This window comes from Eurosta solidaginis, chromosome 1 (assembly GCF_040869045.1).
Source record: "Eurosta solidaginis isolate ZX-2024a chromosome 1, ASM4086904v1, whole genome shotgun sequence".
NCBI lineage: Eukaryota > Metazoa > Arthropoda > Insecta > Diptera > Tephritidae > Eurosta > Eurosta solidaginis.
Genome location: NC_090319.1, coordinates 325901111 through 325927867, shown reverse-complemented (window position 1 = coordinate 325927867; position 26757 = coordinate 325901111). Strand labels below are relative to the sequence as shown.

The window sequence follows — 26757 nt, the reverse complement described above, 5'->3', positions numbered from 1 at the left end:
AATTAAGAAAAAATATATCATAACAACAAAAATGATAAAATAATTATTGTTAGGCCTTGAGCTTGAACCCGCGATCTTTTGAATTTACAGTATTAAAAAACGAAGTCTTTATATGTTTTCTTGCGTTTCCGGTTTGGCTTGCCTCCAACTGAAAATTGCTGCAGTTTTGTTTCTATTATTGCCTGTTCTTTTTTTATATTTTTATATGCAATTAAATATGTTAGGGTGTGTCCCAAACGCACTTCGAATGTCGTTATGCCACCTTTCGATGGAATTATTTGTACGGATTTCACCCATAATTCCATTGAATATAACGCCTTGTTTCGACGTTGCTGTGTTCCAGGCTGAAACAAATTCAGAAGTGAAATTTCAGAAGTCAAAACTCAGAAAATAATCAGACAGCAAAAAACATTAAATTTTGCGCAAAATGTCTGAATTTTTGTTTCTGAGTTTTGACTCCTGAATTTTGGCTTTCTGAAAAACGGATTCTGACTAATGTTTTCTGAAAAAATGTGTTTCTGAGTTTTTGTTTTCTGAATTTATAGGGGGAACCGGACCAAGAGCAGCAAGTGGAAAAATATACAAAGACATTCCAGACTGTGAAAAATTTCAGGTATGCATTTGTTAAAATTATTTTATGATATTTTTTCAATCAAGTTAAAATGGGAAAATTATACAAATTTTAATTGATCTAAATATTTTATTTTGCGGTTTGTAAGTGATTTTGAACCAATAGCATTGGAAAATATGCCTTGTATGATCAGTGATGAACAAGAACGAAAATTATCTACAGATGTTAAATATTTAAATCAAATGGCCAAAGCAATTTCAAATGGTGCTGTTTCAGTTGATTTAGCTAACATAAAAACAGGACCAGTTGTACATTCTCTATGGCTAACCAAAGCAAGCAGGGTATTACGTATATATACAACAACTAATACACCATCGGAAAATTTGAAAACCCTAGCAGTTTATATTATTAGAATTTATGTGCCAATGTATTCGAATGTAAAATACTATAATTCTGTTGTATACGTCAGTGTAATTTTATCAAAGTTTTTTCGTTGGACACGATACCTACCACGTAATTTACTTAATATTGTAGATGGTGTAATCCAAAATAATTCATATTTCGCTCATCCAAAAAACATTTTATTAACAATGTTATTTGATGATAGAAAAGCTATACGTGATAGAGCTATCAAAAAAACTTTTTACTATCTGGAAAAAATACTTGATCCAACTAACCTCAGAGTTTACAAAAAATATAATATCAATTTTAATGCTTCAGATTACACTGATATGATTGATCTTAATGACGATATTTTATTATGTGAACCGGCATTCACAAGAAATATTCCATACGATCACTTGGTACAATTCTTAGATTAAGATGAGCCAACACTAGATGATCCTAATATTCCAATGCATATACAAGGAACAGAAAGATATGTACAGCTGTTAACATCTGTTTCCAAACGTGTTATAGAAAAAAAAACATGAAGGTGTTATGGCTGTTACAGCAGGAAATCGTGAAAAACAATCACAAATGGAAAGGAAAAAAAAATTTTTTAAAATAATAGCATAACAAACCATTTTCGAAAAATTTTAAAGTTCGAAAAAATTTTACGCAAATTTCGAATTTTTTATTTTGAACATTGATAATTTTTTCTTTAACATGCAGTTTTGTATCCGCATCAATTTCAGTCCGACAAAGTACAACTTTCAAGTCTCTCAAAATTCGCATTGATTTTTGACATTATTTTCCAGAGGGTTAGGTTAGGTTGAACTGGATGGTCAGTGAGCACGTCCCATAAACTGAATGAGTTCATAGTGTCACCAGAAGTTTGCTCAACGAAAAAACTGAAAAATCCTATTAGAAACCATGATCTAGGTTATAAAATAGCTCGGTCCTCTTGGCAAACTCTAAAACCTTTCTATGACCGTTGCTACTTACTGCTTCTAGATCTAATAGCTGTGGAACTCCTAATAGCTGAAGACTTAGCCTTGCGAGCGCTGGGCACGAGCACAAAACGCTCTCGATCGTTTCCTTCTCTATTCTGCAGAATCTACATCTGCTATCACTAAACATGCCTCATTCAAAAGCATGTGACGAGACAAGGCAATGTTCAGTCAGAAAAACCTTGATTAATCTACAGTTCCCTCCTTTGAATGATAAGTGTAACTTTATAAATCTAAGGTTGCAACACTTGCATATAACGTTCGACACTTTCCAGCGTCGCGGTTGCTTCCACGCCTTTTCTGCTCGGTCGATCATGTTAAGCGCTGTTGCCTTCTTTTAATCTCGACCAATTTGACTGGAATATCTTCCGTACAAGCTTGAAGCATACGCTTTTCATTTCCATCTATTCCCTTATGCTCAGAGGCCCAGTATAAATGTATATTTCTCCCCATCGCATTTCTTCCCAGGGATTGCTTATGCTCTAACGAATTTTTAGATGTACTTATAACCTTAGTTTTTGCTTGGCAGTTGACGCAGCTGAAGTTTACCAGTATTTCTACTGCTTTATTCACGGCTACTTTTTTCGCCTGAAAAACACCACGGTGATCAGGCAGATTGTAGGATTTGTTAATTTCCGGACCAGGCCGATAAGAGACCCATCGTCCAATATTTTCTGCCCCGAGGTATTGAGTCTCGTTGCAGTTGCTGACGCAGTGTTCTTCCCCACCAGGTCTACAGTGCAGAATGGCAAACAGTACAGCCGTCAAGACTGCTTTCAGGGCTCCCGTTAAGCTAAGCATTGACAGAATACATACTTTTTTGAGATACGTTCTTTTAAGAGTAACCGTCCATCAAACAAGGACTATATAGTATAGGATGGGCCTTGCAATCGCTGTAAATATCCAATAAGAGAGATAGGGGGCGATAGACCCCACGTACACCCCAGCACTCTTTTACATGCTTAAAATACCGTCTATGTCTTCTTTACTCTCTCCTGCACGTTGAGCTTCTACGATAACTTACTGTATACAATGATTCACAGATATTTGGTGCAAGGTTTCCCCTGCAGGGTCACACCTCATAGCTTGGGCCTAGACCATTTCGGCACCTTATATGTTCTAGTTAAAAGACCATATCCGTCCTCTCCGCGTTGGCGCTCAACTCGAAATTATGATGCCAGGTATGTATATCCCAGGTATATATATCCATAGATTTTATGGCCTCATGCAGCCACTACTACGAAATAACCTTCGTATAACTAAGCATACGGCCGATCCATCTTGTTAGAGTTGCTATGGAATCATAACTTACGATCACGGATCGAAAACTATTTTCACTCAAGCGATACAAATTAGGCTATCCAACTATTTAAAAAAAAACAAGTAAAAGTGTCTAAGTTCGGGTATAACCGAACATTATATACTCAGCGTGAGCTTCAATTGTGCATTTCATTTCAGAAAAATTACTTTTCTACATAACACGTGGCACCTCCCATTTAAAAAAAATGTCTCCCCATTTCCTCTTACAGTAAAACTTGATAAGTGAAATATCATTGACACAAAGCTCTTTTTCGCTAAGATATAGCTTAGTTTATTCGTCCACGACCCTTTTAAAAATCTTTTATATAAAAGTGGGCGTAGTCCTTAACCGATTTCGTTAATTTTTCTTCAAAGCATTCCTTATAGGAAAGACAACGTCTCTGCCGAATTTTGTTACGATAGGTTTAACTATTTTTGATTTATGCTTAATAATATTTGTAAAATTGATTTATCACAAGTGGGCGGTGCCACGCCCATTTTAAAATTTTTTTATCAAGAGTCTCAATATCAGTCCACGTGTCAAATTTCAACATTCTAGGTGTATTATTTACAAAATTATCAGGTTTTTAATGTTTTCCAAAATTATATATATATAAAAAGTGGGCGTGGTTATCATCCGATTTCACTCATTTTCAATAACAATCTATTCTGGGTCCAGATAAGCTAGTGTGTCAAAGTTGGTGAAGATATCTCAATATTTACTCAAGTTATCGTGCTAACGGACGGACATGGCTCAATCAAATTTTTTTTCGATCCTGATGATTTTGATATATGGAAGTCTCTATCTATCTCGATTCTTTTATACCTGTACAACCAACCGTTATCCAATCAAAGTTAAGATACTTTGTGTGCAAAGCATGCTGAGTATAATAATAATATATGGAGCCCTTCCCGCAATTTAAGTGCAACCAACAAAAAGTAAATTTTACAGTAGAAGGTTTTTTGTAATTAATTTCTGACAAAAAATAGCTACTATCATGAAATTTGGTATGTGTATAAAATATTTCTTGAGCCTACAATTAAGACTTCGGTTTTTGACCACACTGAACCGAAAGTCCTGTTATCTTTACTAACGTTTTTTTTGCTGTCATATTGGCTCACTTTCGAAACACTATTTTGTTGGTTACCTTAAATTTTAAGTTATATTTTTCAGATAATATAGGGGAACATTAAAGGCGTATTTATTGTAATTTTTACATACATACATTGAAAATAAAGGAAACTTATACACTTCCAAATTTGAACACAATATATTAAACAATATTGTTGTAAACAAAATAATTCAGTCATCTTCGTCTGTCTCAGGCAATGTATCTATTATCTTTACAGTATGGGATAAGCTAATATATTCATAGTGAAACTGTTTTGGTATGATATTCTTTTCGCAAAGAGCTTTTAGGTCGTTATATTTTGAAGATGAAATGTGTAAGAAGCGATCATACACGGTAACAGGACCCTTACTAAGTATGAGAGAATTTCGTCTTGACCGCACAATTGTACTGAGATCGTATACCTTTTTATCGCTATCGTGAAAATAACAATAGTGTAGTTTAACCAATGGAGAATTTTTTTCGAAGATAGCGCAACGCAAAGGCGTAAATGATATTTTAACTGAAGCTGGAAGCAAAGCTTGAGATAAGGTTTTCCAATCTTTAAAATCCGAATTATGAATTGAAATGCATGTATAATTTTCTGGTATAGTTCTTGCGTTCGAAATAATTGTATACCATTCACTTGGAGCATAAACATTTCTATCGCGAATAAAAGACTCAATAGTGCTATGTATGGAGTCTACGGGTATCATGGTATGCCCAGGCAACAGGTAAGTTAATTTAATGTGTTTTATGTTAGCAGCCTTCTCTAAGAAATATATTTTGGTCAGGCAAGAGGTATTTGAAGAGTTATGTTTTTTAACGTGTTTTGCGAAATATTAAGTGTTTTTAGTAAAAACTGCTGACAAACTTTAAAACGCTTTTCGTTATAGGTAATGACCACTGTTTTTAAGGCTATCTGATGTTCTCCTTTGAACGCATTTCCGGGTCATGCACGATAGAAGCCAATCTCTTTGTCGTATCTTGATGCCTAAGACCCAAAAGTGTCCATTAACACCAACCGATCTTGTTCACTAAGCTTTTCACAACACTTGTTTCCACACTTTTTACCTACGCAGGGATTTGGTTTAACTTCATACAGCCTTTGTTTTTTACCCCGAAGTCTTTTAGGAAGTTTTCGTTTCTTCTTGTACCCTCTTGTTCCAACGCATACCTCGTTTTCTAATTCCCCAGAATATGTCTTTTCAGACTCAGTATCGCTATATGGCACCAGTGAGTTATTATTGATCGTTCATAGGTATAAAAACACAGCTTTGTTATTTTATTTTAAAGATAATAATAAAATAATTAATCACCTTATTTTGTAAAAGCTCCATATTAAAATAATAAAACAATTTTATTGGATTTGACGAACTTAAACAGAAATGATTTGTATAAAACTAAAATATATGTTTTCATTTTCAGCCATATTTTTTTCTTTTTGCAAAATGATTGCTTAAATCATGCATATACAGTATAATTGCAACAAGTGCTTTTGCGAACAATATAAATATACACGATAAAAGTGAAAATAAACATTACTCGTTAGATACCACAGAGAAGCACTTTTGAGGTAAGTAGCAATTTGCTGTCACAAAAAAAGTAAACAAGTAACAAGCTTGATAACGGTACTATTCTCTATTATAAAAATTTGTGAGATGATTCAAACTATCAAACAGCAAAACTATCGGTTTTCAGCAAAAAACTAATATCTGTATTTTTGTTGGTTATACTTAAATTGCGGGAAGGGCTCGATATTATGGATCTAGTGAGTAGGCGTCGTTCCTAGCTTACATATTTCATTAATCCTATGCACAATTTCGGAGGTATTGTGATTTAAAAAACGGTATTCGATCACGAATCGTATGTTACGATTCGGCCCCTGGATTTAATTCAATGTTTCTCGAGGGCGCTTTCCGGTTTTTTTCCAAAAATTTGTATGATGTTCTCGAATTTTTTCAAAAACGCTTTCGCGATTGGTTGGCATGCTGACAGTTCCAAAGGTAAGGAAGTTTTTTCCTAAATTATCGAAAATAATAGAAAATGGAATCTATTTCACGAAATTGGGTAAAAGTTGCCACTGCTATTTTCGTGCTCGCAACTGTAGATAGTAAACGCTTGCATATAATAATAGCTACCAGATGACACTCAAAAAGCTTAAGGCTAAAAATATTTTGTTGAACTTGAAATTTTTTTTAAACAATTTATTAATAAATTTAATAGCGCATGTGTGTATGTATGTATGGGTATTAACATAAAGTAAAACGAAATGCTTCCTCTTTAAATATATCATATAGTGGCTTCTTTTAATAAAATTATACTTTCATCAACTAAAATTGGCGACACAAATGCGCCAAATATTTGCTGTGTTGTTTGTTTTTTTTTTGTGAATGTTTTCTGTTCTATGCCGTGCAATACAAAATTGAGGCAGGGGGGAGGAATAACTGATTTATTTATAATTATTTTTTTTATTTATTTATAAAGTTCTTGGAAAATCATCACCGTGTTATTTTCGATAAATTTCAAAAAACCTATTTTATAAGCTTTTATTTACTTTCACTTTTGTTGTCTGTAATGGAATCTTGCAAGTTAAATTTGATACACTTCCCGGTGTCCGATTGAGCTGAAATTTTGCACACATGTATAACTCCGATGACAATACAATATTACTTTGTTAGAATTCGATAAATTAATCGATAACACAGTTATCGGTAAAGATTTGTATTTACTTTGGCATAACAGCCTAAGTCCCATACAAACACGCCGGTACCTATCCGTGGATTGTGATATTTGGATGTGGTGAATCACGTGTCACGCGTGGTGAATCTCATCGCTTGCGAAAAGCGGAGACACAACCCTCTGTTGTATTTCTGTGTATAACCAACATAGCTGAATTTTTAAGGCTGTTTAACCCTGTAATATTTTCTGTAATTTATTTTGCTTTTGGAAAAATTACCTATTTGATAAAAGCTGGCTGAAAAATATTGGCATAACAGCTTAAGTTAAATCAAGAATGGAAAATCTTTGGAAAATTTGAGCAGATGTGGCAATTTCGCGCGTCCGTTGAACGAAATATTGACAATCTGCTGATCATCGCTAAGAAATTAGCGACATTCCATCAACTAAGCAGCACTTTAGCAATACTACTGTTATTATTTGGCCGCTCAAACACACAAATATTAATTGTGAATTAAATCTAAAATATACAAATACACCATAATAATTTACACGGCCAAAGCCATAATAATTCACACGGGTCATCAATTCTTTCTCTGATTCAAAATCTGAACTACCAGCGCTACCGTCAACAGCTCAGTGTCATCACTGCCAGTAGCGCCAATAACACCAAACTCGTGCCTGACACACAAAAGTCGTTTCACTCAATAGCGCAAGTAAAATGTACTACGCACTCACTACTAAGAAGCGTCAAAAATTCGCTTGGAGTAATTTCGTCAATGAGCTACCATTGAGCTGGCACCGCATTGGCGCTGGCGCCATGCAATTTACATCACTAAAATTGCGCGAATGCCCAGGCTCATGACTTCAATACTTATATTTACAATGCTTTAAACTTTAAATACACCTCTGAAGTTGCTGCGCATAAAATGTGTACTAATAAATTCCAATACGCATTATACGCAGATGTAACTGATATATGTGTTTTTGTTTCACCCCCTATACTTATATTTAAAGCTTTTATAAGAACAAGCTTCTATTACTTGTTAATAAAACGAACTAAAAAGTAAAAAATAAAATTAAAGAAAAAAAAACTTTTTTAAAAATAAGCTTTTATTATTTTGGTTAATAAAATTAACTAAACAGTAAACAATAAATTGACTCTAAAGAAATATAACACTTTATAAGTTCATTGTAAGCTTAAACGATAATTAGGCTTTTTCGTCTGCGACAAAAAAATTCTATATTGTACATAATTATATATTTTTAACATTAAAACTTTACACCTAAATTATTAAATCTTACAGTTTATATCACAGTCCTAATTGTTCTAATAAAAGCGTGTTACATTGCGATAGCAAGAAAAGGAGATCCTAAATGTTCTTAATTATACCATCAAAATTTAACTTTAATTTTCTTTAATTTTATTTATGCTTTATGCGCACGAAATGTGATATGGAAGCATATATTTTTTGACCGCAGCTAGTTTTTAAACAAGGGATTTATTTTTTTTTTTTTGAGGCTGTAGAAATGTTGTGTAATGCTTGATCGGAATAGGGCGTGGCACCAGTCATTAAAAAAATGCCTGCCAAATTTTTCTTACAATAAAATGTGGTAAGTGAAATATCATTGATACAAAACAATTTCGCTAAGATATAGCTTATTATTCCAGTCTATGACCCTCTTAAATATCCTTTATATATAAAAGAGGGCGTGCTCTTTAACCGATCCCGCCGTTTACTAGAAATATTTCCGGCTATAAAGAAAATATGTGCACTAGGGTGAGTCGATTTGTATGGACGAAACTTAACCGATATCGCGCCATCGATTTTTCAATAGGATTTGGGCTCTAGAAAAAAGTTCCACTACGCATACCCAAAAAAATAATTTTCGAGCCTTCGAAATCTTATTTTTTTTACTTTTTTCGACTTTGATTTTTAAGGTTTTTTTCATGACCTACTAAAAAAAATTTCATATGTATAACCTGTCCGACCCAAAAATGTCCGCTGAAAACGTTGTCGATAACAGTTTTTTGAAAAAACAAAAATATTTTTTATACATGAAAATTTTACAATCAAATTACAATTGTTTAGTACGTCATGAAAAAAATCTTAAATATCAAAGTAAAAAAAAAAAAAAAGAAATTTCGCATGCCCGAAAATTATTTTTTTGGGTATGCGTAGTGGAACTTTTTTTCCTGTGCCCAAATCCTATCGAAAAATCGATGGCGCGATATCGGTTAATAAAGCGTCCACCCTAATGTGCGCCCAATCTTATTACGATACGTTAATTTTTCTTCGAAACATAGAAAATTGCTTGGTCACAAAAGGGGCGGTGCCACACCCATTTTCAAAAATTTGAAATTTTCGCATTTTCTTGTTATTATTACACTAGAGAAATGAAACGCCAGACATAGTTAATTTTATTCATCAACGACCCTTTTAAAAATCTTTTATATAAAAGTGGGCCTGGTTTTTAACCGATTTCGTTAATTTTTCTTCGAAACCTTCCTTATAGTAAAGGCTCTCTCGAATCTTGTTATGAAAGGTTCAACGATTTTTATTTATGATTAAAATATTTGTAAAATTGATGTTATCACAAGTGGGCAGTACCACGCCCATTTTCAAAAAGTTTTTCTAATTTGTATAAAGAGCCTTTGTATCAGTTCGACCATGAAATATCAATATTCTAGGTGTATTATTTACATAATAATCAGTTTTTTTGTGTTTTCTAAAATGTTATATATGTAAAAAGTGGGCGTGCTTATCATCCGGTTTCGCACATTTTCAATACCAATCCATTTTGGATCCTGGTGAAGATATCTCAATATTTACTCAAGTAATCGTGTTAACGGACGGTAAGGCCGACGGACGGACATACCTTAACCAAATTTCTTTTCGATACTGATGATTTTGACATTTGAAGTCTATATCTATCTCGATTCCTTTATACTTGTACAACAAAACGTTATCCAATCAAATTTAATATAATCTGTGTGCAAAGCTCGCTGAGTATAATAAAATAAAATAATTTATATGCAATCTATTTCAAAACTAACGCCCGCATAAACTACTACATAGGAAATAACTACAAATAAATGTATGTGTGTATGTACATCATCGGATATTCGCATTCCGAATTTTCTTCTTGTAGCGATAAAAAACATTCCTCGAAGGTTTTGTGTTGCATTTTCGTTGAAGGACCACCCTTTTCCCGTTCCCGGATATTGAAAGGGTACGTTCCGGAAATTCGCATCACTAAGGTACTAACCCGACCATATCGGGAACGATTTGATGTCACCACGTCGAGTCTATAGGTCTGTGGATTGTAGTCGCCTCTTAGGACAAGCTTGGCTACCACGGGTGTTTTTAAAGCCCCTTAAGTCGCTGGAGGTCAACGGTGCACTGTAACTTCTTGAATAAATCCAATTGAATATAGATTTCAGCATATCAAACCGCGCAGGGTGAAAAAAGGAATTGATTAAGGTATGTCCGTCCATCTATTAGCATGATAATTTGAACGAATTTTTAGATATCTTGCTGAAATTCGGATTGGGATTTTGGTTCCAGGGCATACATCTCCCACGATAGCCGCGCAGATTTTTATGTTTATACTTTGGGCTGTCGAAAAATAGTTTGCCTGCAGGTAAAAAGTGCGCCCACTTCCCCACTCTTCCCTTCACTCTTAATCCCATTCTCTTTTACTGTAGCTTCTATTCTTTCTCCCTATTCCTCGCCTCCAGGCCTTATTCCATTTGTCTCCCTCCCACTCCCAAACTCACGCGCATACTCACTCCCACATCCACTCCTACTCTCCTTTCCAAATAAGAACCTCGAAATTATGCGCATATGTGCATTTAGTTCGTATGTAGTTCTAACGGGTGATTTCGGATTGGTTTGAGGAACTATTTTGGTGTAATTTCGGGATAGTTTCGGAATAAATCGAAGTCATTTCGGATTGATTTTAAGGACTATTTCGAGATATTTTGAGGAAATTTCGCGATGGTTTAAGAGTATATTTCAGAGTAATTTTTGGGTTATTACGGCATGGTTTTGGGGTATTTAGGATGATTTCGGTTTAATTTCGGCATGATGTTACAGTTTTATAGGGGTGGGATGCTTTTAGGTAAAATCGCTGCATCACATTTGTAGTTGAGAAGCTTCCTAGATCCTTTTGGAAAACAGCCAGCAGATACTGCGAAACCTAACGCTGCCTTAACCGAAAAAGAGAGGTGCGCACAGTGGTTCAAAAGGGGAAACGAGGATAAATGTAATAATCATAAAACCGATTATTCCAAATTTTTCCTGGATATCTGAATGAGTAGGCATTTCGAAAAAGATATTCCGATTTCACAGTTTGGTATATAGACGTCAGAAAAAAGGTGAAAAGTTGTATACATCGCTGGTAGTCAATACCCTGCAGAGAAAGTGGGAGACATTCCCGTACAGCAACATTTTTCACATTACAGCTTTAATGGTTACCTCCGAACAATTGCTTATCGGATGCAGACCGGTAACTTGTACCCACAGCGTTTAAGTCCGAGCTATATGCATTTGGCTTAGTTAATCAAAGGCTGCGACAATCAACTCCGACCGAACCAGCTAAGAACGCGTTCACAAGGTTGACAAAGGGGGCAATTGCCATTTCGTGCGACACAATGTTAAAAGTGTCAGGTAAAAGCACGTAGAGGGGACAGAATTAGAACTGGTAACGTCTCCTAATTAGATAGCTATGAGCTAGTTCGGAACTAGTGCGATTCGATGCAGAGCAGCTATAACAGCAGCCACAATTCCAGTTTATTGAAACATCTGATAAGTGGATTGAAATAATCGAAAATTCTAAGCAGCCAGATCTTCAGTTGAAAGTGAAAGAGATGAAATCAAAATGGATGACTTATATTTGTCGAAGAATTGAATTTACTAGTTACAAACCGCAAAAAAATACATGAGCAAGGATAAAGGATATTGGCTGAAAATAAGAATATAACGAATTGAGATCCAGGGTATCACCAGCGTCTTCGTACAGCACCTTGTATAAACACTGTTAGCAGAAACAAACAACACACGCGTTATGAATTTTTGAAAAGTAAAAACAAATACATTTTAATCATTACACGGAATGTTTGGCAAACATCGGCCAAGCGAAGACCCCGCTTAGAAATTTCTTTTTAAAAAGAATTTGAAAATGGTTCGAAATAGTCTCAATATGATTCTGAATTTTTTCCAAAATGATACCACAGTGATTCACGAAGTGCTCGTATAGCAGTCCAAAATTGGTTTCGAAGTATTCCTGAAATGATTCTGAAGTTTTACCGAAAGAATACTTAAAATAATTCCGATATTATCTTGTAAAGGTCCTAAAATGCTTTCAAAATAGTCTGGAAATGATCTAGAAGTTGTACCGAAATAATACAAAAAATTACTCCGAAGCTATCCTGTAATAGTCCTCGAAATAGTCTCGAAATGATCTGAAAATAACTCCGAAGTAATACTGTATTGTTCCAAATTGAACTCGAAATAGGCTTGAAGTCATGCCGAAAATAGTCCCCTAAGTGATTCCATAACAGTCTTTAGTGGTTTCGAATTAGTCTCGAAATTATCCGAAAATAATGAAGAAGCGACCATGAAATCATTCCAAATTGGAGCCAAAATAGTCCCGAAGTATACCTAAAATAACTCCGAGGTGATCCTGCAGGTCCTCAAATGGATTTGAAATAGTCTGAAAACTATTGAGAAGTTGTCCCGGAGTAATAAAAAAAAAGTAACACTTAAGTAAATCCGAAGCGATCCTATTACAGTCCTAAACTACTTCGAAATAGTCTCGAAATGATCTGAAAATAACTCCGAAGTAATACTGCATTGTTCCAAATTGGTCCCGAAATATTCTCGATATACACCTAAAATAACTCCGAAGTAATCCTGTAAAAGTTCTAAAATGAAGTCGAAATAATCCCGAAATGATCCAGAAGTTCTCCCGAAACGATACCTAAAGTAACACCGAAGTTATCCTGAAATTATTCCAAATTGGTTCCGAAATAGTTTCGAAATGATTCCGAATAGTCCTGAAGAAATCCTTCAACAGTCTTAAAATGGTTTCAAAATAGTTCGAAATTACTTTAAAATAGTCACAAGTGATCGTGAAAAAATTGGATCGAAATGATCCTTAATATAATCTCAATATGTTCCTCAAGTCATCCCAAAATATTCACGAAAAAGTCCCGAATTACTCCCAAAATAATTCAAGAGTCTATATGTAAGGGAACAGGTTGGCTCTTAGTTCGATATGAGTTGATATGCATAGCATATCCCCCTTTACTGAATAATGTTGTATATGGTTGTGTGCACTTTTGATTGAATGATCTGGTATGTACTCTTGTTATGGAAAAAACGACGAATCCCCGTTTTACGGTAGGAATAGATAGGGAACCTTGCCCTTTCGCCTTTTATTTTCGCAGCGATAAGGAAAAAGCATGTAGATTTCTCTGCCGAAACAAAATTTCCAAAATCCCCCTACCTGTCCCCTCACTCGCCGCCACTGATGGCCATACATAATTTTATGCATCCACTTGTGTTTTTACTTGGGCAAATTGGCGTCTAGTAATCATTAAAGACAACAAGTACTTGTAATAACAACTGATATTTACAACAAACAAATAACTCAACCTTAATTCAAAAACATTTCCAGCATCATCAGCACATTTGACTTGAACGACGTTGAATTGAAGTGATTTTTAAATGCTACATATTTGTACGTTTAGTGTCGGACCGAAATTAATATTTTTGAGGTAACTCGAAATCGAAGTTTAATGAGTCCAATCCGAATTTGTTTAGAGAAGGAAACAATTGTTTTCACATTAGGAAATTCTGTCCAATTTATTGTGGAATTTACAAGTTCTTCTGTTCGTCGTTTGTGCTATGCATTAATCAAATGTTATATACAAGAAACCATGTAAACAATATACCACTTTTGCAACGCTCTTCTGAACTGCCAAAATATCCATTTACTTTTGCTCGAACAGAAAACCTGTCATAGGTTTTACCTCATTGGAAAGTTACGTATACGAGGACAAGTTAAGAAGTCATCCAAGTTCTTTTATATCTTTTTTACCGCTGCCCGAAATTCCGAAGTATAATGAAGAAAACCTAGACCAATGAACAAGAACACCGAAATAATCAGATGGCTGAATTTTACCGATTTGGCCATGCCCATCTATTTGCCCGTCTTCATTTTTGTGTGCTTGAACGCAAATGACCAGGCCACCCAAAGCTGGGGCATTGCGAAACTAAAAAAAACCCGCTCAGAGTATTAGCTTCACTTCTTGCTAGTGGCTCATTACTGTTCGTATATCTCACTACTTTATGTGTGTTCGCAGCTGATTTCTAAAAATTACCCGTTCGGGAAAAAGTACTCGGTTGGAAAAATTACCCGGTACTAAACAAGTACCCGGTTTTAAATAAGTACCCGTACCAGAAAAATTACCCGGTACTAAACAAGTACCCGGTTTTAAATAAGTACCCGTACCAGAAAAATAACCCGGTTATAAAAAGTACGAGGATCTACATACGTAAGTACCCAGATACGAAAAAATACCTGTTTCTGAAAAACTACCTGGTTGTAAATAAGTACCCGGTTCTAAAAAAATACTCGGATACGAGATAGTACCTGTTTATGAAAAAATTACCCAGTTGTAAAAAATTATCCCGTTCTAAAAAAGTACTCAGATTCGAAAAAGGACCTTGGTCTGTAAAAATACGCGATTATTAAAGAAGTGCTCGGTTCTTATACAGTACGTCTTAGTCCCTACGTGAAGGTATATACAGATCTAGAATTTTTAATTCGCAATTAATAGTTCTTAATTCGAGGTAAGTTTTTCTATTAGAAACAAATATAAATGCAATGCACTCCGATATAGCTCCAAAAAGGTTTGGAGACTTCAGTCCAAAAAGGGTTCGAAAAAACTCTAATGATTATTTGAAAATAAGATACGAATAAAAACAGGCCACAAAGTTCGTTTGAAGAGTCATAAAATGCTCGAAAATATGTATGTATATATACTGTAATGAATTTTAGGTATCCTTGATTATTCTACGCCTTCTGTTGTGGTTCGAATCGCTAAATTGCTAAATAAAAAACTGAAGTCTTCAGTATAACAAAATGTTCTTTATTGACAACATTACTTTGGTAGTAGTACTTCACAACAAAATTGCTCGCGTACCTGTCTTATAACGTGTTGAAATCAGCTTGCGCTGATTTCATACTCTCAATTGCCTCCTTCACCTATTTCACCTAGCGTCTGCACTTTTCACGAACAGCCTTCTCGAACATTTGATTATTTATTTCTCGTTATGAATCTCATATATGGTCATTTAGCTATAAGCATGTGTATGTGTGAGTAATGTCGTCTTCGCTCTTAACTGCTGATTACACGATTGACTTTTTTTTTTTCTTCTGCGATCTTAGCTGCTGACTAAATGTTTTTAAAATATTCTCTTCATACAGCTTTGCTTTTGTTGAGCATTTATTTACAAGCAGCATAGTGACGTATTCATTTATATAAAAGCACTCTCCGAAATTTCTGAGAAGACTGTTCAATTCGAAAGGGACTTAGTTCCGACTATCCTGGCAAGGTGGTGGTGTTTTCATTTGACTTTTTATATGTTAAGGCCCGAACACAATCAACATTTGGGCCGTTTTGGCGCTGGCGTCATTTTCAAAGAACGCACGTTGAAAGTTTTCCTGCACAATTAACTGAATAGGAAAACTCAAATTTAGAATGTGTTTGAGCCTTTAAAAATTTTCGAACATTCGATTTAAAATTATTAGACCGAATCATATTTATACATCGTGTACTTAACTGCATTACTTGAGATGCCCAAATATTTGTACATGGTGTAATTTCTAATAGTTGTTATTATTAAAATACAAAAGCAAATAAACATTTATGTTATTTAAATTGCAATTCGGCAAACATCTTCATGAAAAATAAACAAACATCCACATAGGAAAACTTTTACAAACAACAGATGCTGCTGCACGCGAAAAAAAAACCAAATTTTATTGCCGTTTGTCTGTCATTTACGGATAAAGTGCAAAAATTTATTATCCTCGCCTATCTGAACTAATCTCATTAAGCTAAATACTTTAATGCAATATAAAATGTCTATCATTTTTTAATTGCCCACATAGTGGATTGAAACTTTTTTGCGTGCGTATAACATTAGACCGTTTTTGAATCTTTTTTTAGGTTAGGGTCAAAAATTTTCTTGCTTTAATTTTTATGTTGTCAGAATATAAAGTTTAAAATGAATAATAAGAACAGCCACTTTTTCTTGCAAGCTAGTGGAAATAAAACTCTAGTTAGATTAAGGAATTGCATACAGAGCAACAACACAAAGTACGCTAGTTGAGTTAGCTAACCGGTTTGTAATGAAATCGCTTAAAGAAGAGTCGAAATCTCCTAAAGAACATTCGACCAAAAAATGGGCACTATTGTGAACGAGCGTATTAAATATGCATACGAATGTGCAGATAAACGAAACAAACACATGCATTCCATGTATTTTGTTATTGTAATTCTCTGGATTAGTGTCAAAAACGTACTACGCCAGAAGTCAAATATCAAAGCGGCTAAAAAAAGTACCAATTAGCTGATTTCCTTCCAGGACCTATAGGTTCTCCGAAGATTAAAACAAATTATCCAGTTGAAGAGCTTTTTCAAAATTGCTTGCAAAACAAAGCAACTAATATTCTTAGTGTTAAAATTGGCAAGCTAGATCACGCATTGCTATGAATTATGGTGCCGTAATGCAGGATAAGCCAAGAAGTGGCTTATTAGAAAAGATCCATGTCAACGGAAGATGTTGCCAAAATAGCCAAAGGTACACGAATCAAGCAGACAAATGCTATTAAAACTTACAGAAAGAAAAAACATCAAAAAAGAAGTGAAAAACAAATGTCAAAAAGCATTTCCCTTGCACGTAAACTCTATAAGACCAGTTTAGGTTAGGTTAGGTTGAACTGGCCGGTCCATGAGGACCTCACATAGACTGAATAAATCCGTAGTGTTACTAGAAGTTTATTTACCAACCAAACTTGAAAACCCCATCAAAACCCAGGACCTATGTTTTAAAATAGCTCAGTCCTCTTGGCAAGTGCTTGAATCTAGGACCTATGCCACTTGCTGCTTCTAGATCTGACAGCTGTATCACTCTTTATAGCAGGAGTGATCAATCGTTTCCGTCTCCAACCAGCACTTCCTACAGCTGCTATCTCTGATTAGGCCTACCTTAAAAGCTTGTGAAGCCAGAAGGCAGTCTGCAGTCAGAATACGTATCATGAGCCTACAGTCCTCTCTTTTTAATGATAGAAGCAACTTTGTTAGTCTAAGGTTGTAAGACCTACACATAATCTTCATTGTGGGTTTGAGTTCCATTTCTGGGATATAGAAAAAAATGTGACTAGGGTGGCCCTAGAATGCGTATCAAATTGGATGTGTTAATGAGAGTTTCAACAAGGGGTGGTAACTAAGAGCGAGGGTAAAGCGAAAGTTATACAAAAATTTATAAGTAGAATAAGAGAAAAAGGAAAATAAGGGAGAGAGGAGTTAGAATTTGAGATGGGGAGACAGAGAAAGAGGAGAGGAAGAGATAGAGAGGGTGTGAGGTAGAGGAAATAAAGTGGAAGTATGAAATCCAATTAAGATTGGGGAAAGTGTGAGGGGGAAATAGGAAGTAGAAAAATCAAGAGAAGGGAAGGAGGAGAAGAAAAATAAAAGGAAGGTTTACAAACGAAAGTGGGAGTAGAAGAGAGAAAAATCGAGAAAATGGAAGGAAGAACATACGAAGGAAAGACAGGGATAAACAGGTAGAGGAGCAGGGAGGAGTAAGATAATACAAACATTCTTTGTGCTGAGGCTACGATGTAATAAATACCTCTGTAAGGAATAATATCGGGAGAGTGTCTCTGTAAAAATTAGTGCGATTCTTAAAATTGTATCTGCGTTACTTTCACACAGCTTCGTTAGTGCTTTATAAAAACAAGCATATTGAAATCCGTTGGTCAGTTGAAGCAGATATTCAATATTTGGCATGGAGAAAGAAAAAGTGTAAAAGAATGGGATAAAGCACGTAAAGAGGAAACGTGGGCAAAAGTAGGCAAATCAATTTTTGAGCAGAACAAGTACTTCCGGGTAGTCTACACCTTTTCCAACTGTATTTTGGAAAAGAACAAATGTTTTTCATAAAAATCAATTCTATTTCGGAAAAGTTGAAATGAATATCAAAAAAGTGTAAATGTATTTTGGAAAACCACAAATGTATTTCACACTCATCAATTGAATTTCAGAAAACCTCAACTTTATCTGGGAAAAGCGCAAGTGTATTTCGGAAAAAGTAAAGTGTTTTTCAGATTTTCCAAATATATTCCAAAAAATCTCATATGTATTTCCGAAAACCCCAAATTTATTTCAGAAGATGTAGAAAGTAATTCAGAATTAGTCAAAGGCATTTCAGAAAAACTCAAATGTAGCAGATATTTATTAAAAGTCCATCAAAAATAACATTTTATTTTAAATCAAAAGTTAATCAAGCAAAGGGATGAAAAATAGAGAACTAAATAAAACTTGAAAAAATCCTATTACATTCCGGCTGATACATCACGTTTTTCCGAATCATCTAAGTAAATTGGTTGAGTGCGTTATAGCGCGAGCACAGTCAGTTGTTGTAGGTCGAGTTTTTTCTTTTCCGAATAACCTCTTCTACACATACTACCAACGTCTTTACTTACTCATGGTTCATTCATGTTAGGAAGTGTCCTAAACGTCTTTTCGAATTATTTTATATTTACGATGAATATAAAATTGGATTGAGCATTGAGGAGTACTGCTCCAGTCCTAAAGGGGTTGCAGATCTGTTATAACAGATTTCCTATAACTCACCATGACACGGCGGGAGCTTTGTCGTTGCTCAACGTCGGTCCCCTTCATTAGAAGTTCTTAATTTGCTTATACACCGTTATCTTAGCGGACACAAGAGTTCCAGACGACTAACAGCCCCTTAAATCTTAATAAAAATAATTCACTTTTTCTCATAAGTTACAGCCAAAAATTAATTTTTGCTTGAATTTACTCAAATTTGAGTTTTCTACACGAATGTTTCTTCCCTTAAATACTTGTTTTTTATTCTGAAAAATATTTGAGATTTTCGGAAATGCATTTCAGCTTTTCTGAAATACATTTACAGCCAAAAATTAATTTTTGCTTGAATTTACTCAAATTTGAGTTTTCTACACGAATGTTTCTTCCCTTAAATACTTGTTTTTGTTCTGAAAAATATTTGAGATTTTCGGAAATGCATTTCAGCTTTTCTGAAATACATTTGGCTTTTTCTGAAAGCTTTCTTTTTCTTCTAATATACATTTGCGGTTTTCTCAAATATATGCGATGTTTCCTGAAATACATTTCTAAATTCTGAAATACAGTTGGCTTTTTCTGAAATACATTTGACTCTTTCTGACATAAAAGTGAGAATTTCTGAAAAAAAATTGGAATATCTGAAATACGCTTTGCTTTTCTTGAAATACATTTACACTTTTCTGATATTCATTTGAGCTTTTCTGAAATATAGTTGATTTTTTGTCTTTTGAAAAATAGTTACAAAAGGTTTAGTATGCGAATACTTTTTTGGATTTTTTTTTTTTTTCATTTTATAATTTCACAGAACAAGTATTGATGCTTGCATTATTCGAACGTCTCAACTATATCGGCTGTTTTAAAATTATGAAACAAAAACAAATAAATTTAAATGGCATTAAAAAACGAAACTATTTTGTTTTTGGCGTAACTAAAGATAACCATTTGTTCTTATTATCAATAGCCATTAAATTATAGCAGTGGTCTAAAATAAGCTATGACATGGTTTATATGGTCCGTTTCCATGATTCATGTATCAATTTATTTTTTACGAAGCGTAATACATCCTTGTCATAAACTAAATTTTATAGTGATGGATTATTACTCACTGCCTATCCGCAAGGCAATTTTATCAATTGCTTACTACCAATTTATTTTGTCGTAGTGCATTTGATTTGGTTATAAATTTAAATATAGCAAAATAATTTAAAATTTCACAGTAGTAGTAGCATTCATAAAACAATTAATTAATAACATACAATCATAAGGGTGTTAATATTTTAATTAACATATCCACCGCATTCGCTTTGGGTGGATTCTGTTGTTTGTTTCGATTGCAGATTCGCAGGCTCATGATGAATGCGATTTACAAGCCGATAATATTGAGCATACAAACATTTGCTTATCTAATTCATGTCGGAAAGGCACTATTGTTAAATTGAAAATTGTAAATCATCATAATTTCATTAGTGATAATGATTCACAAGCCGCAAGCGATTAGCAAAATGTTTTTAGTTAACTTTAATTGTGGGATACTTACATTTGTACACACACATTAGCATTTACATACATATGTGTATGTGTTTATATCACGTACAATACGATTTTTACAAAATAAAAACAATGCACGCACATCTACATACGCACATTACTTTACATTGCAGATACCCGCCAAAAAAAGCTGTATGTTGAACTACAATTTTTCAGTTATTATCAGAAAGTTTCAAATGAATATCAGAAAGGTGCAAATGTATTCAGAGAACCACAAATGTATTACAGGATATGGAAAAGGTGTTCCAGAACAAGGGAAAGTATTTCAGAAAACCACAAACATTTTTCAGAATAAGGAAATTCGAGTTTCAATAAACTGAATCAAAAATTAGTTTGAAAAAAATTAATTCCTGCTTTAAAAAAAATGAATAATTAATTCTGGAACATGGAACTCCATCAAGAAATTGCTGATATAAGCTATCTTATGAGAGGGTTCAAGAACTTTTAATAAAGCGGACAACTTTTGGCACTCCACTGATTTTTTTGTGCTTCGGAATAATGTGAATTGTCAGTTAGAATATAAGTAATAACATTTTTTTAAAAGGTTTTATTTAGCTTGACTTGACAGGCTGGGCGGCACGAATTTTGTAATTAAAATATAAGTAACTTTCCGATAAGCTACAAGTTTCAATAGTTCAGAACCCGATGACAACGCACTAATAAGAAAAAAAAAACTCGCGCATGGATCGAAATATTTCATGAAATCGTATTTGTGGTCCGATTCGGCTTATATTTGTGACACCTATTACACACACGAATAGAAATCGACATATGTAAAAAATCGCCACCAGGTGGCGCAAGGATCAAGATGTTAAAAAAATTTTTATTTGTGGTCCGATTTGGCTCATATTTGGAACAAATTTTACATAAAGTCCGGTAGAAGTGACATCAAAATACTTAGATTGTAACAAATTGTCAGGAAGAGTCCTTGTAATACTCAGTCACTAAATGAACAAAATAGAATGAGAAATAATAGGTAATTAAGACCAAAAACTTGAAAATAAAATAATTAAAAAAGATTTTTTAAGTTAAAATGTTTTATTGAAAACAATACTTACATTAAGTAATAATAATAATAAAAGCTAGAAAATAATTAGATCGGTCCTAGATGCTAGTCATCACACTCCTCATCCATCTAGGGCGTTGATCAGACAATTAAATAAAAGCATTGGGCGCGTGAAATTTCTAAAAATGTGAGGCGTAGCCTAATCTGATTAAGGTTCAGTTGGTCTTACTTATGACTATCAATAGACATTTGACGCGCCCAATGCTTTTATTTAATTGTTTTATCAACGCCCTAGATTGATGAGGAGTGCGATGACTAGCACCTTGGACCTACCTAATTATTTTCTAGGTTTTAGTAATATTACTACTTAATGTGAGTATTGTTTTCAATAAAACCGTTTAACTTAAACATTTTTTTTAAATATTGTATTCTAAGTTTATTTAACTCGCTGCTTTTCCCATCTTTTAAATAGGTTAACTTTTTATTCAGAATCAAAAATAACTTTTGATGGATTTTTATAAAACATTTGAAATTTTCTGAAAAACATTTCAGTTTTCTAAAATACATTTGAATTTTTCAGAAATACTTCTTCCATTTTCTTAAATAAATTTGTGGTTTTCTGAAATAAGGTTAGGGTTTTCTGCAATACAATTGAAGTATCTGAAATACATTTGTAGTTTTCTGAAATACATTTACACTTCTTTGATATTCATCTGAGCTTCTCTGAAATACTATTTATTTATCTGAAAAGCATTTCACTTTTCCCAAATATTGTTGGAAAAAGTGTAGTAGCGAGAATTTGAACATTTCTTTGATATTGCGTGCTTTTAGCGAACACAAAGTTCAATCGTTGAGTGATACCATTCTGAAGGCACCGTTGAGAATTTTAGATCCTCTCAACGGTGGGGATTTTACGTCAAATGACTGAGCATAAATTTTCGCTTTACGTTTTTACTCGGCTGTGATTGGTTATGAATGTATCTTTTCACCTTAAAACTTCAGTGACGTATGAAAATAATTTAAGCAGCATTAGGCAGTAAGCTCAACTCGCCTTTCATAGAACAAATTTTCTACCACTCCACTGACGGAAATATTTTTGCAACGTATTAAAAAAATTGAGCTACTAGCAACCAGGAATAACGCTCTCCAATTAGAGCAAATAATTCGGCGGGAGACAAAAGGAGGGAATACTTATCTGTGACCTAAATGGAGAGGGCATTGAAACGCCCAGTGAAGATAATGAACCCGAACACACAATAGATGGGATCTGATATATGATAAATCAGATATCTTGGAATACAGTTGTACAGCATGGATATTGTGTCAGTGTAGGAATAGGAAAGGAAGGTGTGGTACTTGCCATACAAATTTTTCTCACCATACCACATATCTCCTAAACCACTCAAGTAACACTACAGAATACTGCCATAGCTGTTGTTAATGACAAAGTCTTAACGAAAATTGTAGTATATTTGGAAAAGGAGCATGGCCGTGATATATACAAACTCAAATTTCCGGTTATATTCCGGTTGGACGGGGTATACATGTTTTATGCCGATTCTGAATGGCATGGCTGAAATACACTTGGGGTGTTTGCCAAACCACTGCCGACCCGCTTGGAATTTTTTTTTTTTATCCAACAAACTTTTTTCTAAAGACTTTGATGTGGCTTTTCCCCTTTCCCGGGACTTGAACCCAGACGAGCACTCCACCACATCACAGTGGACATGCAGGTCTTGATAGTTTACACTTTTTGGTGGTAGTGACAATTTTTATTGATAGTGAAATTCTTTAAGTGATAGTGAAATTTATTTTTGAGTGATAGTGAAACTGATTTTTAACTATCGCTAAATTGTTAGTGATAGTGAGAAAAAAATCTTAAGGTTTAGAGACATAAATACACAAAAATACGAATGTCTGCATACAACTTGGACCCCTTTCGAGTTTTTACCCAAAAATCATAACGTTTATAGTTTAGTAATATAAGCCGTATGTAGGCGCCTCCATTTTTTTTGGCGGGTGTTCTATGTGTGAGTTCATATGTGCATTTACTTGTTGATGTTGCTTCATTTCACTCATTACCGGCATATTAACATCCACAAAATTCGTACTTGCCGGCTAAGTTTTTAATGATAATTGAATTAAATTCATTTTCATTAAGCAAAGTCAGCACGCGTATGTGTATTTAGGTATATAAGAATTTGTATACGGAATACATACACACATAACAATGCACTTATATTTATGTATGTATACGAAATTTAAAATTAATGGGGCTTAATCAAGATACAGGAAATAAAGATATTTCCGAAAGTCCAATATCTATTATATTATAAGGGGCCTGCTTTACGTATTGGAGGCTGAGTAGGCACTATATTAAATATCTGGGAAGCTTGGATGACATCCTCGAGTTTTAAGAGGACTGTGTTGTGCAGTTACGATATTCGCCAAAAATTGACGCAAACAACTTGCGGAAGTACTATGAATGGGGGCAGTTGACGGACACTCCGGCATACTCAGTTTAAATGCTTAGGTATGTAGCATCAGTCCACCATGAGTTGCTTGCTTGGAAGCTGCCGGGTTGTTCGCTGACAGCTTCATGTCTTCTTGAGTGGAAAGGCTGATATAACCGTTCTTCAAAAATAAGAAGGACAGAATAAGGTATAAAAAGAAATATTATACTCTCTGTGGTGGTGTAGTGAAATCCAAAAGCGAATATTGCCAATTTAACAGTACATTTGTGTTGTGGGAAAGTCAGCTGCGGTATGGTTTATCGATGTTGATGGTCCGGATTTGGATCTGATAAGCTCTGGAAAAAGCACCATGAAGCTACCTGCCCCACCATCTCGTGATCGATTTGAACTGACCACGTTGAACCTTCAATCTTAGCCAACCCCTCCTTCCGTGTGAAACTTGGGTTCGCCAGAGCATTCGCAACAGGTAATGTTGATAGTTGGGTTTCAGTAGCAATAACACTACACAGCCCTTTGAGTGCTGCTGCGATATGACCATAGGTAAGGCTTCGAAATGTGAGCATGGGCTCTCTGACTTTGGTACTCAGCAATCTTAACAAAAAAAATAAATATATAAATACGAGGCGCAATTTACCTCCGAGTTTACTACCGAGTTTCTCTTCCAATTGTTGTTGTGCTCCTTTTAATGTTTCGTACAAATTGGCGGGACCGGAGTTACATGTTTAACTCCGAATGGCATCTACAAAGCAGTTGCGTTTTTGCTGAGAAGCTTTTCATAGCAGAAATACATGTCTTCGGCAAATCACTGCCGAGGAAAGACCCTGCTTAGAAAAACTTGTTTCTAATTGAAAAAACTTGTTTTTTCTTTAATTTTTGATGTTGCTTTTCTGGGGGCGGTATGGCCTAGAAGGTTTAACGTGGTCATATTAATCGTTCCTGAGATGGTCGGGCTAGTACCTTAATGGTGCTTGTTACCGGAACGTACCGGATCTATATCTGTCAAACTACCACCAACATCGATAACAGTCCCCAAAACTTTCGGGGAATGTCTTTATCGTTAATAAAACAACAACAACAGGGAAAACGAAATACCTCTATGAAGATGGCACAATTCCGAAACTAGTTTATCTCCAAAAAAATTTTACACTGGATGACGAAAAATCGTCACAATATACATACATCTTTATAATTAAAATAACCTATACCCGCGGCTCAGTCTGCACCATGAAAACACAACATCCAGTTATTGCTACATAGCCCCGATATGATCCCGAAACCAGTTCCAAGATAATGCACAAAATAATCATGAAAAAGTCCTGAAAAGATACCGAATCTAAAGCGCGCCCAGTAGCGAAAAAGTCCGGAGATAAGCCCACAATAATTCGTACTGGATATTTTAAATAGGTTGGGCCCAATTCTTCCCTGAAACACTACGCAATGATCCCTATATGGTGTTGTCGTAGCTCTGAAATCAATCGCGAAATAGTCCGTCACTAGTTCAATTATATACCGTAGCGATTCCTCCAATATGATGATCGAACAGCCTTAAAATGGCTTCGAAAACATTACCGACGGAGTGTGCCACTCTTAATTTTTCCAAAATGTTTAGACCCCGTAGATTATGGCTCCTCATTTCCAAAAAAATATACCAAGTAAATCCTCTATCCAAATCGGTTCATCCAAAAGTAATTGTTTCCTAAGGGATCCTCCTTTTATATAAAGAAATCCCCAGTGGATCAGCATCTAAATGCGTTTAGCATTTCTGAAAAGACTGAGTAACGAAGACAATTATCTGCACATCCAAACCTTCAATTTGTAATATTCAATAACAAATTAATGTTTTATAACTTTAAATAGCTCAAAAATTTGTTTTTTTTTTTCAATAAAAGTTTTATTTTCGTATTGGACTTTTTCAATATAAGCACTGCCCTTTACACAAAAGGACAGATGATCACCGTAGTACAATATTCAAAAATATTTCTCATACGCAATGTACGCCAGTGTTTGCTGTACTTGAATAAGCTTTTTAATTCAAAAAATAACAACACCAAACATATTAAAATTTTATGTTTGTCAAATGAAATATTTACCCCATATTTTAAACATTTCTTTAAATATTTGATACACACAACACAACACAAAAAGATCACTTGCAACAAGGCAATCAATCGTCTTGTCTTTGTGATAACTACGATTTCAGATCTGCATTATATACATAACACCACCAACAAACAAATTGACTAAAAACGACAGGACAACGAACCGTTGCAGTTAAAATCTCGACGATAACTAAACTAAAAATTTTAAAATTGACTAGCACAAGAGGCAGCAGCTGCTTTTGCTAATTTTTTTTTTTTTTGTGTACTATTTGAGTGTTGTTGTGTAGGTTTGCGTAGCGCAAAAGAACTAAACACCCAATGAAGAATAGTATGTAAGTATGTATGCGTGTATGTGTGTACGTATTTAAGTAGGCATGCCGTTAGTTACAGGTACCTACTCAAATAGTTTAGTTTATTAATCCATTTTTTTTTTGGAGCACCACTCAAGAAAATAAAAAAACAATTTAGGTAAATTTGCTGAAATATTTACTATACATACATATGTATGCATGTGTAAGTATTAAGCGGCTAACTACAAAATGTAGGGGTAATTCTACTTATGAAAGAGAAATGAAAGACATGTACAAAGCACATTGAAACGACTCATCCTATGCCCTTGACAAACCCTAACTTACCAAGAGGAGGGAGAGGGACTCGTTTATAAGCCATA

The 26757-nt window shown here is 34.5% G+C and overlaps 1 protein-coding gene across 2 annotated transcripts in view; it reads right to left on the bottom strand.

Annotated features, from left to right (window-relative positions):
* The window catches only part of CAH7 (Carbonic anhydrase 7), a 47271-nt gene extending 21003 nt beyond the window's left edge, over window positions 1-26268 (bottom strand). For both annotated transcript variants that reach the window (XM_067762033.1, XM_067762034.1), the window contains exon 1: window positions 26079-26268. Coding sequence is in view for 1 of the 2 variants with exons in the window: in XM_067762034.1 (XP_067618135.1) it covers window positions 26079-26094 (16 nt within the window). In the remaining variant the exon portion in view is untranslated. The remainder of the gene's footprint in view (window positions 1-26078) is intronic.
* Window positions 26269-26757: the final 489 nt, after the last annotated feature.